Genomic DNA, 16,837 nt, shown 5'->3' with positions numbered 1-16,837 from the left:
CTGGATCCACCCATGGAACCTTGTCTGCCTATATCCTTAGACCAACACAGCTACAACCTAAACCCCTGTAGCATATATGTAGACACTTACTGGGAACAATTTGCTTCTGGCCAGCTCAGGCAGCAGGGGGCCTGCTGCTGTCTGCTAAGTCCCTTGCTGGGGGGGGGTGGGGAATCTGTGCCAGCAGCTGGAACTGTTGCATCCCAATCATGTGGAGATCAGGTCCTGACCCTCCTAGACCCCACATGGTTGGCAGGCAGAGTCTCCACTGACACAGGCAACGGGAGACCGGGGCTAATGGGACTTAGCCCTCCCAAACTAATTTTGCAGCAGCCAGAGAAAATGCTACTGCCACACCCTGCCGCCGTAGCACTGTGCCCAGCACTCTCACCGTGTACTCCACCACCACAGTGTATATAGCACCAGCATGAACTGGCCCCTGCAATGGCCCTACAGGAGGGAGGGGTGGGGGCGGGGAGGTCAGGCAGGTATGCCCAACACTGCCTTGCCCAGGGGCGGGTAATTATTTTTGGCAGAGGGCCACTTACTGAGTTTTGGCAAGCCATTGAGGGCCACATGACAGGCAGCCCAGGGCAGATTAATGTTAATTTTCTAAATTTTTTAGGGGCCCTGCAGGCTGGATAGAATGGCCTGGAGGGCCGCATCCGGCCCTTGGGCAGCATTTTGCCCACCCCTGGCCTAGCCACTTCAAATAATATTTTCTCCACTAAGCAGGGATGACTCTCCTGGCCCTGCAGGGATCCAGACCAGGCTCTGTGCACCCTGCCAGCCCAAGAGCTGGCACCCAGGGAAACCTGGAGCTCCCCTTGTCTGCTGCAAGGAGGCAGAGCAGGGCTGGAGCAGTCCTGGATTGGGCTGCTCCTCAGGTGCAGTTTGCTCCCAACAGGGGCTAATGTGTAGACATGCACTCTAGAGCACTTTAATGAGCCTAAATTTTCTGCAAAGAAAATTCAGGCACATTAATTTAATTTGTAGAAGCACCCTATGATTCCTTTCTAGAACTGTATCTGCTGTGGGCCTGCTTTTGTATTGTTCACATGCAGAGCATGTTGTGTGTGCATGCCTATTGGTACACAGTTGGAAGTAAAATGTGATGGGGAGGTTAGAGAGCACAAGGGAAAGGTGTTCCCACAGTCTTAATTATTTGACCTCATGAGTGCTCTTTTCAAATGTGCGTACACTTCTCTACTCTATAGATGAGGGACTTGAGACAGATGAAAAGCACTCTGCTCATTGTCAGAACACAAGGCAAAGGCTGATCCACAAACAGAAGCTGGATCTCTTGATTCCCAGTCTGCCAGCTCTGTTGACAGGACTGTGTTTCATGGCTAGCAGTATATCCATGCCTACTGGTTTGGACTAAGGCATAAAAGGAGGCTCATTAATCTTCTTTCCTGGAATGATGAAGATACACTTGAACACTTCTCTCTTGAGACCCATCCCTTCTATGCTCTCACTTGTAACACCCCTGCTTGCCCCCCCACTTTTTAGTCGGTATGCCTGCTTACGAGCAACATACACTTGGTGAGTGACTGTGTCACCTGCTTAACCATATTCACCGCACCACCAACACATACATATACATACAGAGTCTCCATTCACATGTACATTGGAATATAATATCCAACACTCCACTGTGGCTGATACAAGGCAATACAGGATTAAAGCTACATGCAAGTCTCAGGAGTCTTTTCTCAGAGCAATGTTTACTACTACAGTCCATTCAGAAGCCCAGAGACACCATCTACTGGCATATGTGCTGCAGTTCTATTAGCATCACATTATGAATAGGAGCCAGCTTGGCCAAAAAGAATGCCTTTTGTATTCACACTTTTTTGCAGAAGTGTAACTAGATTCTTGATCACCATGCGCAGCAGTAGTGGCCAGGCTGGTAGTGCAGCTGCTGCTATTTTTGTGTCACCCTCAGGGTCAGTGCTCAGGGCTGGTGTCTTGATGACTTTCTCTTCATTACACTAGTGCTTTTGTGTTCCTGCCTGAACTGTGTGTGTGCTCATGCTATGAAAATATGAACCGAATGATGGGTTCAAATTTTCTCCCTAGTCTTTCTGTTAATAAAGGAAGGAAACCTTTTTTTAAAGATATTTAATAAGATACTTTTTCAAATCAGTACAAAAATCTTAAATACAAAAATTATTTGCTGTTGACATGTCTCATATATATCCTGGAAACATACCAAGTTATCAATGGCTGGTAAACTGTCCATTGCTGCCAACATTCTATAAAATATCTGAGACTGAACACCTCACTACTGTCATCTGAGTCTTTTGTGGATGGTTATGCTGCATTAAATTCGGTATTTAAATAATGGTAATGCCAGTTAAATCCATTTTTTCAATGGAAGATCCTACTTCATTTTGAATTAAATGTGTTAGCCTTAGCCAAAACAAAAGTGAAAAGTGTTCAACCTGCTTTTTAACTCATGTCATAGTGTGATGTGCAGCATTGAAAAGGGAAACACAGAGGACACTATTATTTTTAAATTAATCCTAGCAATTAACTTTTTTTTGCTGTGAAACTAGCATTATTGCTTAACAGACAGTAACTTGCAAAAAGTTGCTTTCCCCACATATACACAAGTTTGAAACCTATGTTTGACACCAACTTAGATGATCCACAATGAAAATAAATAACAAGGGCTGGAAATTATTATGTGAAATGAAATTTTTCAAATCTGTTTGCTTGAACCTTATTATTGATATAATTACTGGACCACTTCAAGCCCATTTATTCACTTTTTTTCTTTAGTAGACACAGCAGCAGCACCTTGTTGTTCATTTGCTCATAAACTGGTGTAAGTTTGGATGAACCAAATAACAAGAACATACTGCTGAAGCCAAACAGAACACAGGTTCTGAGCATGAGTCTGGAAACATGAGTATATAGATACGAGTCTGCTGCACTGACAAGAATCGGCCAAAATGCTACAGTGTGGCCAAAATGCTACCTTTGGCATAACAGATGCATGAAGTCACTGGACTGGAACCATGTCTGAGATTAATTTTATCCATCTTTCACTTAGCAAATGCATATGGTGGCTTCTTCAATGCTTTGGCATTTGAGGGGTTTATCCCGTGCCTATGGAAGGCAATAGAAGACTCCCTTCAATTCTAGTGAGTGTTGAAAAATGGGCTCATTTAGCAATAATTAAAGCTACCCTGTACTAATGTCCTGTCTCATCTTGTATATAGGGACCTAACAGGACTTAAATGGCAATGAGACTAAACAATTTTCATGGGTTGGTCATGACATAAAGAGTAAATAGTTTGGATATTTCCCGGATGTCCTCCACCAGCCCTGTCCCTCAGTACTGGTTGTCAGAGAGGCCCCAACATAAGAAGGAAGGACGAGGGGGCGGCCATCATCTTGTACACTGCCTTTTGTGCAGTCCCACCTGCTGCTGAGTTCCCCCTATGTGGGCTACAGCAGCAAGGACCACTGGTTCCCCCGGGGAGCCAGCATTTTATTTACGTTGATTTTGTGGATAATACCAGATTTCATGGTTTCTGCAAAATATACACAATTACAAATCGAGTAGACTCATACTTATGGAACATATAAAACTGATATTTTACATTAGGGAAAATAAAGATTTCAGGCTAGAAGTGTCGCCGCTTATGGTGTAGATAGATAAACCCTGTTTTAGAAAAAAAAGTTCACTCAAACTTTATATAATTATATATTATATTTCATACTGACTCATTCTGTTTTAAGTTATTCTTCATCTCATATTTTAGATCATTGTTTCATGTAAGTAGGCAACAGGAGTGAGTGATATATGCTAGATTTGAACCTTACTACTGCGTTACTGTAAATGAAATGAAGTAAGCATGGTATCACAGAAATATATAATGTACAGCTAATACGTCCCCATTGGGTACAAAACAACTGTAATGAACCTGATACACATTATTAAATATGTTCACTACACCATTTCATAACTAGCTGTGCATAATGTTAAACTTTGTACTTTTTGTTTTTGTTTTTTTTTGTTTGTTTTTTGCTTTTTTGTATAAGGTGGTCCAAAACAGTCATTTAAATGCATCTTTCAATGGTATAAAAGTTTGAAGCAGAGAGAAAAGTTTAGGTTTTGTGTGTTTTTTGCTTTACATGGGATACAATAAATACCCTGAAAAAGATGAGTGAACATACTGCCCAGCATAGAGTCCTGCTGCCTGTTCAGATGGCATCTGGACGTAAACTTTGTCTCCATGCATGAGCGGAACGACAGCACTTCCAGAAGCTTGGTCCAGGAAGCCCTTTTTGTACTCGTCATACGTGTACATCAGCGGCTCATTGTTCTTGAACAAAGCCACCCAGACACTGGCCCCTTTACAGTGAACATGGTAAGCGAAGTAGTAAATTCCTGGGATCTCGCAAGTGAAGATCCCTGTCTGTGGGTTATAGTTCTGCCTGCCATTGTAGAGGAGCTTGTCAAATTTCACAGGCACCCCAACCCGTGGGAAAGGTGTGAGGAGCTCTGCTGTGAAGGCAGGCATTTCATAGACAGCAGCACCGTTCTTGCCTTTCTTGCCCATATAGCCAGTTGGGGTCTTCACTCCATCTAGGCCTGGCCCCACCTCCGGCAAATATTGTCCAATGGCTGGTGGGGTGGGTGGGATGACTACTGGAGGACCAGGAGGACCTGGGGGCCCTGGGGGACCTTGGAATCCAGGCTGGCCAGGGGGTCCAAGGGCCCCAGGCTTTCCTGGTGGTCCTTGGAGGCCTGCAACACCAGGTTTCCCGATTCCTGGAAAGCCTGGTGGGCCTGGTAAACCTGGTTCTCCCTTAGGCCCTGGAAGTCCAGGGGGTCCAATTGGACCACTGGGTCCTGCAATACCCGGGATTCCAGATGGACCTTGGTGACCCTGAGCACCATGGATTCCAGGCTCTCCTTTAGGGCCTATAAGCCCTGGAACACCAGGCAGACCTGGTAAACCTTTGTGGCCAGCTTCTCCCTTTGGCCCTATTGGACCAGGAAGCCCCCTCAGACCTGGAGGTCCCACTTCCCCAGGGAAACCTGGCTTTCCTGGGAAGCCCTGTAGGCCTGGTTCACCTTTGGGACCAATAGGGCCTTGAGGCCCTACAGCTCCACCTTCTCCTTTTGGTCCTGGGAATCCAGTGACACCAGGGGGCCCCATTACTCCTGGTAATCCAGGCTGGCCTGGCTCCCCAGGAGGCCCACCCATGCCAGGAGGCCCCACATGCCCCTTTTCACCTTTAGGCCCAAGTGGGCCAGGGAGACCACCCATGCCACGATCACCTTTAGGTCCAGGAAAACCTGGTTTACCGACTCCTGGCAAGCCAGGTGGTCCTGGTAAACCTGGCAAGCCTTGTTCACCTTTCCCACCTGGGAATCCAGGCTGGCCTGGGATTCCATCTTGGCCTGGTTTCCCAACCCCTGGAAGGCCAGGTGGACCTTGAATCCCTGGTACACCAGGAAGGCCTTGTGGCCCTTGTTCACCTGGAGGTCCAGGTTTACCTATAGGGCCCTGTGGTCCCGGAAACCCAATCATTCCTTGTTTTCCTATGCCTGGAAGGCCAACTGCTCCTGGGGGTCCAGGTAATCCAGGTGGACCTTTTAATCCTGGTAAACCTGGAATCCCAATGCCCTTTTCTCCTTTAGGTCCTGGAATCCCAGGAGCTCCTGGTGGTCCTTTCATTCCAGGTTCACCCTTTGGTCCCTGTTTTCCTGGTAATCCTGGGGCTCCTGGTTTTCCTAATCCAGGAAGTCCGTGAGGTCCTGGTGGTCCTTGTGGTCCTGGTATTCCCATAAGCCCAATCTCTCCCTTTGGTCCAACCTCACCTCTTGGCCCAGGGGGCCCCATTACTCCTGGTTTTCCAGGCATTCCGGGCAATCCTGGCTTGCCAATTCCTGGATATCCTTGTGGACCTGGTTTTCCTTTGGCTCCTGGCACTCCATGGCCTGGTAGTCCCGGGGGTCCTGGTGGCCCTCTTGGTCCAGGCTCACCAGGGGGACCTTGTTCACCTCTCAAATTGACTAAAGGGATTTCTGTTTTTTTAAAGACAGACAGAAACAGACAGATAGATGTTAGCCATGATGTCACCTACATGGTTTCACTCACCCCTACATTTCTCTTGTTTCTCTTGTTTCTTTGTTCAGTTGGTCATATATATGGGTTAGCCTTCAAGTCTGTGATGAAATGCAAAAATATCACTATTTTGGGATGACTTCTTATAGCCTTATCTGCACTTAAACATTTTGCCTTCCTAATAGAGATGAAGTTATAATGGTCAAGAAGTGCCATTGCTAATCTACCTTATACGTTTGATTAGCAAAATAGGATGTACTGGGTGAGTCTAGATGAGCGTGTGTGTGCATTTCCCCAGGGACAAATAGCAGCGGCACATACATAGATGTCCCCAGAAAATGCCCCTGCAAGTGTGCTGTGGCACATGGCAAATTGCCCCAGATGGGGTAGGGGGAAGCTGGGACCAGCACCTGGGCTGCTCCAGCAGCCTTACCAGGGATCCTGGGGACTTCCCAGGGCTGCAACAGCATCAATCTGGGCATGCAGAGCCTAGCCAGTAGGACTGTGCAAAGCTTCAGGTGGTGATTCGATTCAGAGGAGATTCAGTCCAATTCAGTGGCCGAATATCCAAATCTGAAATGAATCAGGGGACCAATTTAAAGGTCTGAATCAATTCAAAGCTCTCCAAATCATTGGAAAACGTTTGGAGAGCTTTGATGATTTGGACAGTCCCCGGTGGCTGCAGCAGGGAGCTGCAGCTGACTCCAAACTGGTAAGTACTAGGGGCAGGGGAGGGAGGGCTGGAGGAGGGGACCAAAGGGGGACCTCTGCAAGCCCCACCCCATGGCTGCCCCCACCCTCCCCAGCTCAGTACTTAAAAAAAAAGCTTGCTGCTGGGCGGGGGGGGTGGTGATCCCTGCTGCCCCCCACTGCCCCACACTGCATGGGGGGCTCTGCCACGAGCCCCTTGATCCCTCCTGCTCCCCCAGCCCCCCCATGGGTGCCCTGCCCAGGCCAGCTCCGGCCCTTTAAGAACAAACAAAGCAAAAAAAAAGCCCTGGGACTCACCACTCCTGCAGCAGCCTTGGGGGCTCGTGCAGAGCCCCCCACATGGTGCGGGGTAATGGGGGGCAGTGGGGATGCCCCCCCACCCAGGGTTTTTTTGTTTGTTTGTTTTTATTAAAGGGCCAGAGCTGGCCTGGGTGGGGCACCCATGGGAGGGTTGGGACAGTGAGGGGGGGGGAATTTGGGGGGCTCATGCAGAACCCCCCATGCAGTGTGGAGCAGTGGGGGGCAGTGGTGATCGCTCCCCACCCGGCAGCACCCAGTGAGCACTGGGGATTTTTTTTAACAAGTGTCGGGAGCTGGGGAGGGTGGGCAGCCATTGCTGGGGCTGAGAGAGTAGCAGGGAAAGGGCCTGGCTGATTCAGATGGGCCTGGCTCCGAATCAGATTTGGCCTAATTGAATCAGGACAGTGATTCAAATCACTGAATCGAATCATCGTCCCCTGAATCGGCCGAATCCAAAGCAAATACTAGCCGCTTCGCACAGGCCTACTAGCTAGCAGCCAGATCATGGCTCTGGCCAGCCAGGCTCCGGTTTCAGGCAGCACATACTGCTGCCATGTGTACTACCACACTTTTTTTAAACCCATTTTTTTAGATCCTAGGATTTCCCAGTATTTAATTTTGGCTCTGCACAAACATGCAGTGCAGAGAACCTTTTGACATGCTTCATGTGCATTTCGTGGTGCCTCAAAAGCCTTTGAGGCACCGCAAAGTGCACATCCGTGGTCCTCTGGAAAGCAAAAACCAATTTCATGTTGCAACGACTTCATCTACATCAAGGTGGTTGTTGGCATAAAAGCATTGCAAAAAAATCACCTTGCTGACCAATACCATTGCTGGCAAAAGTTTCTAGGGCAGATCTGATGAACAGGACAAGACATCTTGTTCAAATGCTTTCACCCTGATAAGGTGTTGAATAAACATATCTTTAAAGTATACACTTTATTATTTAATATTTCAGATTAATTGCTTGCATCCTAGGAAAGGGATCTTCTGAGAAAAATAAAGTCTGCAGTTTCAAAGCCACTGCTGCCAGCCAGTCAAACACAAAAATCTGTAGTCAAATATTAAGAATTGATCTTAACCAAGAAAATGCAGCTAGTGATGTGAAGTCTTCAACATTGTCCTGAAATTGGGCACCCCAAGACTCTCCTAACCTATGGTACTTAAACCACCCACTTCTTTATCCTTGGATCCCACTACCAACCTTTGTGTCCCTAAATATTGATGCTAAAGATCTGAATGGACTGAAAAATCTTCATTGACTCATTGTCTCAAAGTGCTTAAAATAGAGTATAGCTTGATATGCACCCTACGTACGAGTGAATGTGTAGCACAGTATCCCAGAAGGTAGCACAGGGAAAAAGTGCTGTGCTTCTGAATGGTGCCCTTCCAACCTGCTTCAGAGTGGGTATTACTAATTGCGCTGACATATTTTAGCAGCAAATTCTGACACCCTCTGCATTAATAGAGCCAAACTTATGTCCCCCCTCCCTCTGCCCACCACTTGAGGGGCAGGTGTGAGGGGGAAACCAGCAGGTGCATAGCTCTGCAAGTAGAAGGAAGTTTCTTAACACCCATTAAATCCAGGCAGAGGCACAAAGACCTAAGGCTAATATCACCTACAGCACTCCGTATCTTCAAAACACTGTATAGACCCTGTAATACTCCTGACATCCTATGAAGTAAATGAATTTTACAGCTATTTACAGATGTAGATTGGCCAAGCCTACTGGTATTCATGTAAAAATTCCCCAGGTTTTCTGCTGAGAAAATAGCAGGTCTATAGAGAAATCCCCAGCTGACTGGCAGATATTTTGCAACAATGGAATTCTTGGTCAGTTAGCATTTCTCTTTCTTCTTGCTGTACCAGATATTTGGATGGGATATAACCTAATGTTTCAGTGCAGAAAATTGTATTTTTACTAGAGATGATGGAAAGCCACAGGATAAGGCAGGGGCTAGATTTTTTATATGTTCTTTAGTCATGAGAGGTATATATTGCAACTCATTATGGGATTCTTCCTACTGTAGTATCCAAATGTTGCAGTCTTTGCTATATGTTTCCTTCCAGTACCCCTATAAGGTAAGGAAGTGTTATCTCCATTTTACAGATGACCATGGTCCTGCATAAAATCTGTGGTAGAGCATGGAACTGAATGCAGACTTCCTACTCTTCTTTTATGAAGGCAACTTTGGTTTTGCAATCTAGGTGAGTGGATGCATACATGAATATCTCCATTCACACCGATGTCAGGCATGATACAAATTTTGGCTTGCTGAAGGGTGGTGGCAAATATAAGCCTGCTAAGAAAGTACATGGGAGGAAAGCCAGCCCTCTTTTTCAGGAAACAGTCACAAGAGCATATCCAGCCATGTAAGATGAATATGCATCCCCACATGCTTTTCTGCTCCCTGGAGGGAACCTGGTCCATCGCTCAGGGAGTGAGGTGCAAGCTGTGTGAACTTACCTGCTGTTGAAGCAATTGGCAGGGGTGCTATAGGACCATTTTTGATATGCAGTCAAATAATGTTATGGGAAACCTAACACAGAGTTAGTCTCTGGGGAGCTGAGGGGAGTGGAAAGGTGAGTTCTCTGACACATTTACCTTTTTCTTTCTTTGAAGCCATCTCCTTGCCCAGCAGTGGCAGCTGTGGTATTTCTTTCATATATTGAGGCAGGTGAGGGTATTCTTTTCCATACTGCATGTGGGGCACCTCCTTGCCCATGTGTTGCATTTGCTGCATTTGTTGCATTGGAACACCTTCTTTGCCCAATGGCATGTGAGGTACTTGTTGTCCGAGGGCCTGATACTGTGGGACTTGGGGTGGCAGCTGCTTGATCCCATAATAAACACCGCCCTGAATGGATTTCACTAGCTCTAGGTAAATGGTTACTGCTACTGTTAGCAGCTGTACAGGGGCTAGCAGCACAGCCATGACCTGCAAAAGAGTGAATAATAAATATATAACAATGATGAAAATCTGCAAATCTTGTCTTACATTGCAGGCCTCATTCTCTGCAGTCAACAGGGGGGCTCGTGCAGAACCCCCCATACAGCATGGAGCAGTGGGGGGCAGTGGTGATCGCTCCCCGCCCAGCAGCACCCAGTGAGCACTGAAATAAAAGTGATTGTGGGTCACTCCAGTTAAAATTCTTTAGCAGCTTCCTAATAGTTTTTTTTTTTTAATAAATTAAAAGCTCAGGACAATTGCCCTTGCATTTGTTCATTTTGATATAAAATCTGCTTGTCTTTTCTCATGAGTTTGCTCTTCTCCACAGTTTCAGTGTTCATTGTGTTGTGGAGGTTTGTAGAAAATAATGGTCCTCAATACAGGGCATAAATTGTCAGGAGTATTGAAAGCTTGAGTAGCTGGGATAGTTGGGGCTTTTGGCTCTCCTGTAGGAAGTAGACAAAAACTTGTGAGGGAAGCATGCTTGAAATCAGGAGCAGTGAAAGAGCTAACTCTGCTGACTTCAATGATCATATCTAAGTTTCAGAGCCGAATACCTCATTGAGTTGAACAGGATAGTTCACTGCACTCAGAGCTACTGTATTGTGCCAAGCTGCCCAGAAACTAAAGACAACATGTTTGCATCAGCTATGCTCAGGTCATGTTCCTAAGGTTTTCTTCACAAGCCTGAAAAAACATCATTATTGAAGAAAAAAAAATGAAAAAAGGAAGCAAGCACTCTCTGTTTCTGGATTATAAATCTGAACGGAGTAGCCAGCTCTGCATCTGCAGAATATATGAGCTCTGAATCAACTGGTTTAAGATATTTGGCCATTTCTTCATTCTAACCTAACCAATACTTCAGCTGTCTCCGTTTACACTTTGTACTGGCTGCCTTAATTAAGGAGAGGCAGGGAGCAAGAATTCAGATACCTGAGACTTCTTAAAGGAGAATAAATTTGGAGAGCAGTTTAGGAGCAGTCACAGGTGGTCTGAGGTAATGGAAAATGCTTCTATGTGCTACACTGTACTCTAGCAGCTCCCTGTACTGTTCTTTCAAAATGTTCACTGCAAAATGTGGACCAGTGTCTTTGCTTTCCCCTTAGCCCCTTATATTGTTGTGGCAGTGCTAAGAGGCCTTAAACACACCTGAAATAGGTGTAGGTAAATCTTTTGAGTGATGGAAGCAGCTGCAGTGGGTAGAGAGTTGCTAGGGTAACTCTTCATTACCCTCTGGCCCAGCGCCTGTTGTGTGGGGAGGACTAGGGTTGTGTTTTTTTTGACTGTGGAAAGTATCTGGAAGGTCCTTGTGGCTAGGTGATGATTATATGAGCTGGTCAAGGCAGGCCCTTGGCTAGCCTGAGCGCATACAGAAGCAATGCAGGTAGTTTAAAGCTCTCTTCTTCCATCTTTGCTCTGCCTTCTTTTCCTGAGGGTAGCGGAGGTAGAAAAGACAAATGGACACTTTGTTTTGAACTGTGACAGTATATGACACTGAACACTCCTTTGCCTACCTTGAAGGCAGCCTCCAGCTTAAAGGAGTCAGGAAGATGGTGCAACCCAACCAGGTGCACTCATGAGGAAGAAGGAACAGTCGCAGCCCTCTCCCAGAAGGTTCTGCAGGTAAGTCCCGGGAAGGTCTGTGAGGGGGAGAGGGCTTCAGCTATGGCTTCTGCTGCCACCCAAAAAGCTGCTTACTGCACTTGCTGCTGGGTCACAGCTGGGGAGAGAGGTAGGTGCAACTAGCAGAATGCAGGCAGATACCTTGCCACTGTAGCCCCTCTTCCCTGTGTCAGCCCTTCGGTGGGACACACAAATCTCCTGTTACCCTGAGGAGAATTGACACAATCTATGAGTCTGTGACTTTGTATAAGGGGCTGGAAGGACCTCACAAGATCATTGGGTCCAGCCCCACTGCACTAGGCAGGAAAGATAACTGGGGGTCAGGTGACCCCAGCAAGGTGACCATCTAATCTCCTCTTGAAGATCTCCAGGGTAGGTGACTGCACCACCTCTGGAGGGAGCTTATTCCACAGTCTGGACACTCTGACTGTGAAAAAGATTTTTCTAATGTTGAGCCTGAAACGGTCTTCCAGGAGTTTGTGGCCATTACTCCTGGTTTTCCTCAAGGGTGCCCTGGTGAACAGTTGTTCACCGAGCCCTTGATGTATTTGCCTGATGCAGCAGTAAGCTGCTACGAAGTCCCCTCTCAGGCTTCTCTTTTTTAGGCTGAAGAGGCCCAAGTCCCTCACCCTTTCCTCGTATGGCTTGCCACGCAAGTCTCTGATCACACGGGTGGTTCTTCTCTGGACTCTCTCAAGCTTTTCCACATCCTTGTTGAAGTGTGGTGCCCAGAACTGGACTCAGCACTCCAGCTGTGATCTCAGCAATGCCGAGTAAAGCAGAAGAATTGCTTTCTTGGTTTTACATGAAATGCACTGGTTGATGCATGCCAGAGTATTGTTTGCCCTGCTGGTTACAGCATGGCTCTGATGGCTCATGGTCATTCTATGGTCTATTATTACTCCTAGGTCCAAAATGGAGACTGTCCCTGTGCTGCTCCAAACTCTTTGGGTACCTTACCTTGTGCCTCAAGCCATCCCTGGGACAGGGAAGATACAGAGAAGGGAGGACAGGCAGCTGGGCTGACTGTAGGGAAGAGAAACCCAAGGAGTAGAAGGAAGGGACAGGCTGGGAGAGAGAGGCCTTGACACTTTTACAAGGCTAGAGCCTAAGAACACTTCTGCCAGGTTCCTATATTTTGTAAATCAGTTAAATGAGGCACAGAGCAAGTAAGGAACTTGCTTAAAATTATAGAGAGTTACAAGTTCATGACTCGCTTCCCCATGCAAATCACTACATGACGTGGTGAAAATCTTAGTTCTACTTGCGTTAATGGGAGTTTTACCACCAACTCCAACAAAGCCATCATTTTTACCCATTGTTCAATCTAACAGACCAAGACTCTTATCTTAGGACATTAGTATCTTCCATTTGTACTTGTTTGTTTTGGGGTTGTGTTTTTTTTTTTAAATTTCTCTGTGTTCCCTGACCCCTTCATATTTTATCACTGTCTGCTGGCATATTAAGGTTGGCACAGTACTTAAAGTATTTGTTCCTAGAAGTGTTCACTGTTGTCCCCAAATCTTTTCTTTGACTTCTTTGCTTGTTCAGTATAACTGGTTTTGCATGTCAACAGCTATTAGAATGTGATGGTGTAATTAAAGGTTGTGAAACATGCATATCCAAAAGGAAACTAAATTATGGTGGCAAAAGCAACTATCATTCTAGTATTTGAGTACTTGACTTTGCATCCTAACATTCTGTCCTTGAATGTGTTTATGGATCTAATTATAGATTTGCGTTATCATCATCACTGTAGGACTTATTAATTAATTTAATATAATGCCTATTGTTGTTTTCTCTAAGAATGATTGTGATTTCTAATAGAAAATAAGTGTACACAATTAAATCATGGTTAATGTCAAGTAAGTAGAGAGAGAGGATTTTTGTGGGTGATCACTTTTATTTTATTTTTTTTAAATAAATGATAACACCCACAAAAATTCTTGCCTGTAGCATTTGCTGGACCATTATCACTTTTAACACTACCAGGAATGTAGGGAAACATTTTGTGAGATGCAATGTTAGCAATTGCACGCTAGATGGTGTATGTGTTACAGGATTCTGAGTTCTCATGGTCTCAGAATTTTAAGATCCCAAATGTAGTAGGTTGCTTACAGTAAATCAACATGTTGCAAAGGAAACACGGTAGTTAAATAAACAGTCTTGAATCTTGTACACAGAAATGATAGAATTACTAATTTAATGCACCCAGTTAGCTGCCCATCCACATTCAGCAAAGCTTTTAAGTATGTTCTTAATTTCCATTGGTATAATGTGACCTTTAGCACTTGCCTAAATGTTTTAATGAATTGGAGCCTTAAGATTTGATCTTACACCACTGACTTCAATAGGGGCAGATTCAGACCATTAAAGAGCAGTGATGTCTCATTGGAAGCTTCTCCTGAGAGAGACTGTCTGCAGTGTATGGCCTACTGCAGTCCCTCCTTGTTTGGTTACCTCTTGAGTTGTATGCAAAGTCTGTTTCTCTTTCTCACTTGGGCAACATCATCCTTGACTCTGTGGGGGCATAACCATACACACATCTACCAATTATAACAGTAGAGTTATAATTTCAGGCATGAACTAGTTTTTTCCACATGTAAATGTGGTGCCCAGGAGCAGTACAGTCTGGTGTGATTATGTGCCAGAGTTCATTGCTGTGTGCTAATGGTATATGTAGATGCCTCCTGCATGTGATATTTCATCACTGAGATGAACTTGATGAATTTACAAGGAAAGATTAATAGTCAGCTCTGTTTCAAAGGTGGGGAGGTAAGTAGGTCAATTTACTGACTAAATTTAAAAGCACAACCCAACATTCCTCATCTTAGTCCTGCTGGTATGAATTTTTACCTTCATACACAGCATATTGCCAAAGTGGGTCTCATCCCCTTCTATGCCTGTCTTCAAGAGAATAACGGTATTACTGGGGCCAGTACTTAGTCACTTCATTTAGTAGACCATGATCTCCTGAGTTAATCATTCTATTTAGGGGTCTATCAAACTTGAGGCAGCTGCCAACTGATTTTGCAGGCAGATCCTGAACCAGGCAGCCACTTTCTCAGGTTGTGTGTGACAGGGCCCCCCCCCCCCATGCCTCTGGCTAAGGGGGCCTGGTAGTTCCACCTCTCCTCACAGATTGCCAGATGCCTACAAAGTGATGGCTAAGAAAATGGTATTTAAAGGTTTGCTTTTGGGGAATTGGCTTAGAGGTATATGCTTATCAGCTTATAGATATACATTAGAATGGTTCAGGTTGGACAGCAGAGTTTAATTGATTTCTAAGACTCTGGGTCACACAGTCGCACTGTTTCACACAGCCTTGGAAGCAGACACGCTGTCTAACACAACAAGACAAACAAGGACACAGTCTGGAAAACAAAGAGCCATGTACCATACTGTTCCATAACATGAAATAAGGTGGCACCAGCTGGCAAGGCACCAGAGCAGGGGGTGCTAAGTCACAGTTATGGGGGAACAGACCAAATTAGAAAAAGGCCCGGAAAGACCAAATTAGTACGTGTGCACACGATGAGCTATGTGGACATATGACAACCATCTAGTAATAGCCACGGATGAAGAGTCCTCAGGAGGGAAGGAGAATACAAAAGAAGAACTTTGGAGCAGCAAAGGGTCCCTCCTCATCCCTCCACCTAGGTTCCTTTCCATCCCTCCTCCTCCCAAAGAGGGGTCTCTTTTCCCCTGGGAGGGTCCCCGAGGCCACCATGGAGCCCATCTCATTCAACCTACTGGGGTGGTGTGAGCCTCAGCATCCCACTTCCAGGTTGCTGATATCTGATACCTGAGAGAGCCTCAGAGTGAAGACTGCATCCTGCTCAGATGCACTTTGACTCTGAAAGCCCTAGGATTTGGTAGATGTATAGAATTGCTTGTATTCTTTCTTTTCTGTTCTCACAGTGTATCAATAAATTTGCCTAATAGCAAATGGAAAGGTTGTGGTCAGTGTGAGGATGGGTATCCCCCCCAGAACAAGGCCTCTGGGTCCTAAATTCAGAGCCAACACAAACCACCACTTGGATTGTAATGCATCAATTAATGGCTTCCTTGTGCTTAATCCCCTGATTAAGCCTGCAGAAACCATTAATGACTGCTTAGATTGCTTAATGTGTCAATTAATGGCTTTCATGTGCTTAATTGGGGGATTAAGCCTGCAGAAGCCATTAATTGACATGCTGTTAAGCAATCTAAGTGCTTAATTAAGATCCAAAATGAAATATCTTATTAAAATAAAGCTTTGCACACCATAAATTGCAATTATTACCAACAATATACACTTTATTAACTAATAACTATATACACTTTATTAACTAATAACAGCTAATCCCTTAATTAAACTCTAATGAAACTCTATTTTATGAAAATAAAGCTATGCACAACATGAATTGTAACTTATACCAAGTATATATACACTTTATTAACTAATACCAGCTATGTACTTAATAAAGGACATTATATAAAAAAAAAAAAAAAAAAAAAAAAAAAAAAAAAAAAAAAAAAAAAAAAAAAAAAAAAAGTAGTTTACTGAAACAATACTAACCTTGAGACGGGCAGTTCATGTTAGGTATTAAATGCAACTCAGCCGCAGTCGCTGGAGACATTCTCTGTCTCCGTGGGATAAACACTTGTCCGTACACTGATATGGCGCACTTAGCATCCACTGAGTTCATTGGAATGGTGAGGCAGTGTCTTACCAGGGCATAAAGGTTTGGATACCAGTCACAGACAGAGACCCAGAACAGAGCACAGGCAAGGCATCTGGCACTCTTTGAAGAAATTTGTGTAAGTAGTGTGGCAGAAGGCTACCTCTGTTTCTTCCCAAAACATCTGCTCTGTGACGATTTGGTTAAGATGGGCCCTGCAGAGGGTACACACATTACCCTCTCTCTTTAGAGAACCTGAGCTGGATACATTCCTGAGGGAGGGGGAAAACCTGCTCCCTCTGCCTAGTGACTGGCATCACATACCTGGGTGAGGGGCTTTGGTTCCCTGGGGAGCTAGGAACTGCCAGTCTGCCCAGCAACTAGTGATGTATTTCAAATTGGTTGGCTGCCAGCCAACAGGTGCTGGCCTCCATTGGACCAGATAAATGAGGTCATAAGGGCTATATAAGTTAAGGACTGCCCAGGAGGAGGGGG

The 16,837-nt window shown here is 45.3% G+C and overlaps 1 protein-coding gene across 1 annotated transcript; it reads right to left on the bottom strand.

Annotated features, from left to right (window-relative positions):
* Positions 1–2,131: 2,131 nt before the first annotated feature.
* COL8A1 (collagen type VIII alpha 1 chain) lies at positions 2,132–11,676 on the bottom strand. The gene is made up of 3 exons (XM_006029437.3): positions 11,570–11,676; positions 9,710–10,043; positions 2,132–6,052 (listed from the first exon to the last, which is right to left on the bottom strand). Exons 2-3 carry the CDS (start codon positions 10,038–10,040, stop codon positions 4,146–4,148), a joined length of 2,238 nt encoding a protein of 745 aa, XP_006029499.1. The 5' UTR covers positions 10,041–10,043; positions 11,570–11,676; the 3' UTR covers positions 2,132–4,145.
* Positions 11,677–16,837: the final 5,161 nt, after the last annotated feature.

Source organism: Alligator sinensis, unplaced genomic scaffold (assembly GCF_000455745.1).
Source record: "Alligator sinensis unplaced genomic scaffold, ASM45574v1 scaffold327_1, whole genome shotgun sequence".
Classification (NCBI taxonomy): Eukaryota; Metazoa; Chordata; order Crocodylia; family Alligatoridae; genus Alligator; species Alligator sinensis.
This window is presented reverse-complemented; position numbering and strand designations above follow the sequence as displayed.

Excerpts from the sequence above, each read along its gene's own strand:
- COL8A1 (XM_006029437.3), bottom strand. The coding sequence starts at position 10,040 with ATGGCTGTGCTGCTAGCCCCTGTACAGCTGCTAACAGTAGCAGTAACC. Across the intron at positions 6,053-9,709 it reads GGCTTCAAAGAAAGAAAAAG|AAATCCCTTTAGTCAATTTG; the intron begins GTAAATGTGTCA and ends TTAAAAAAACAG.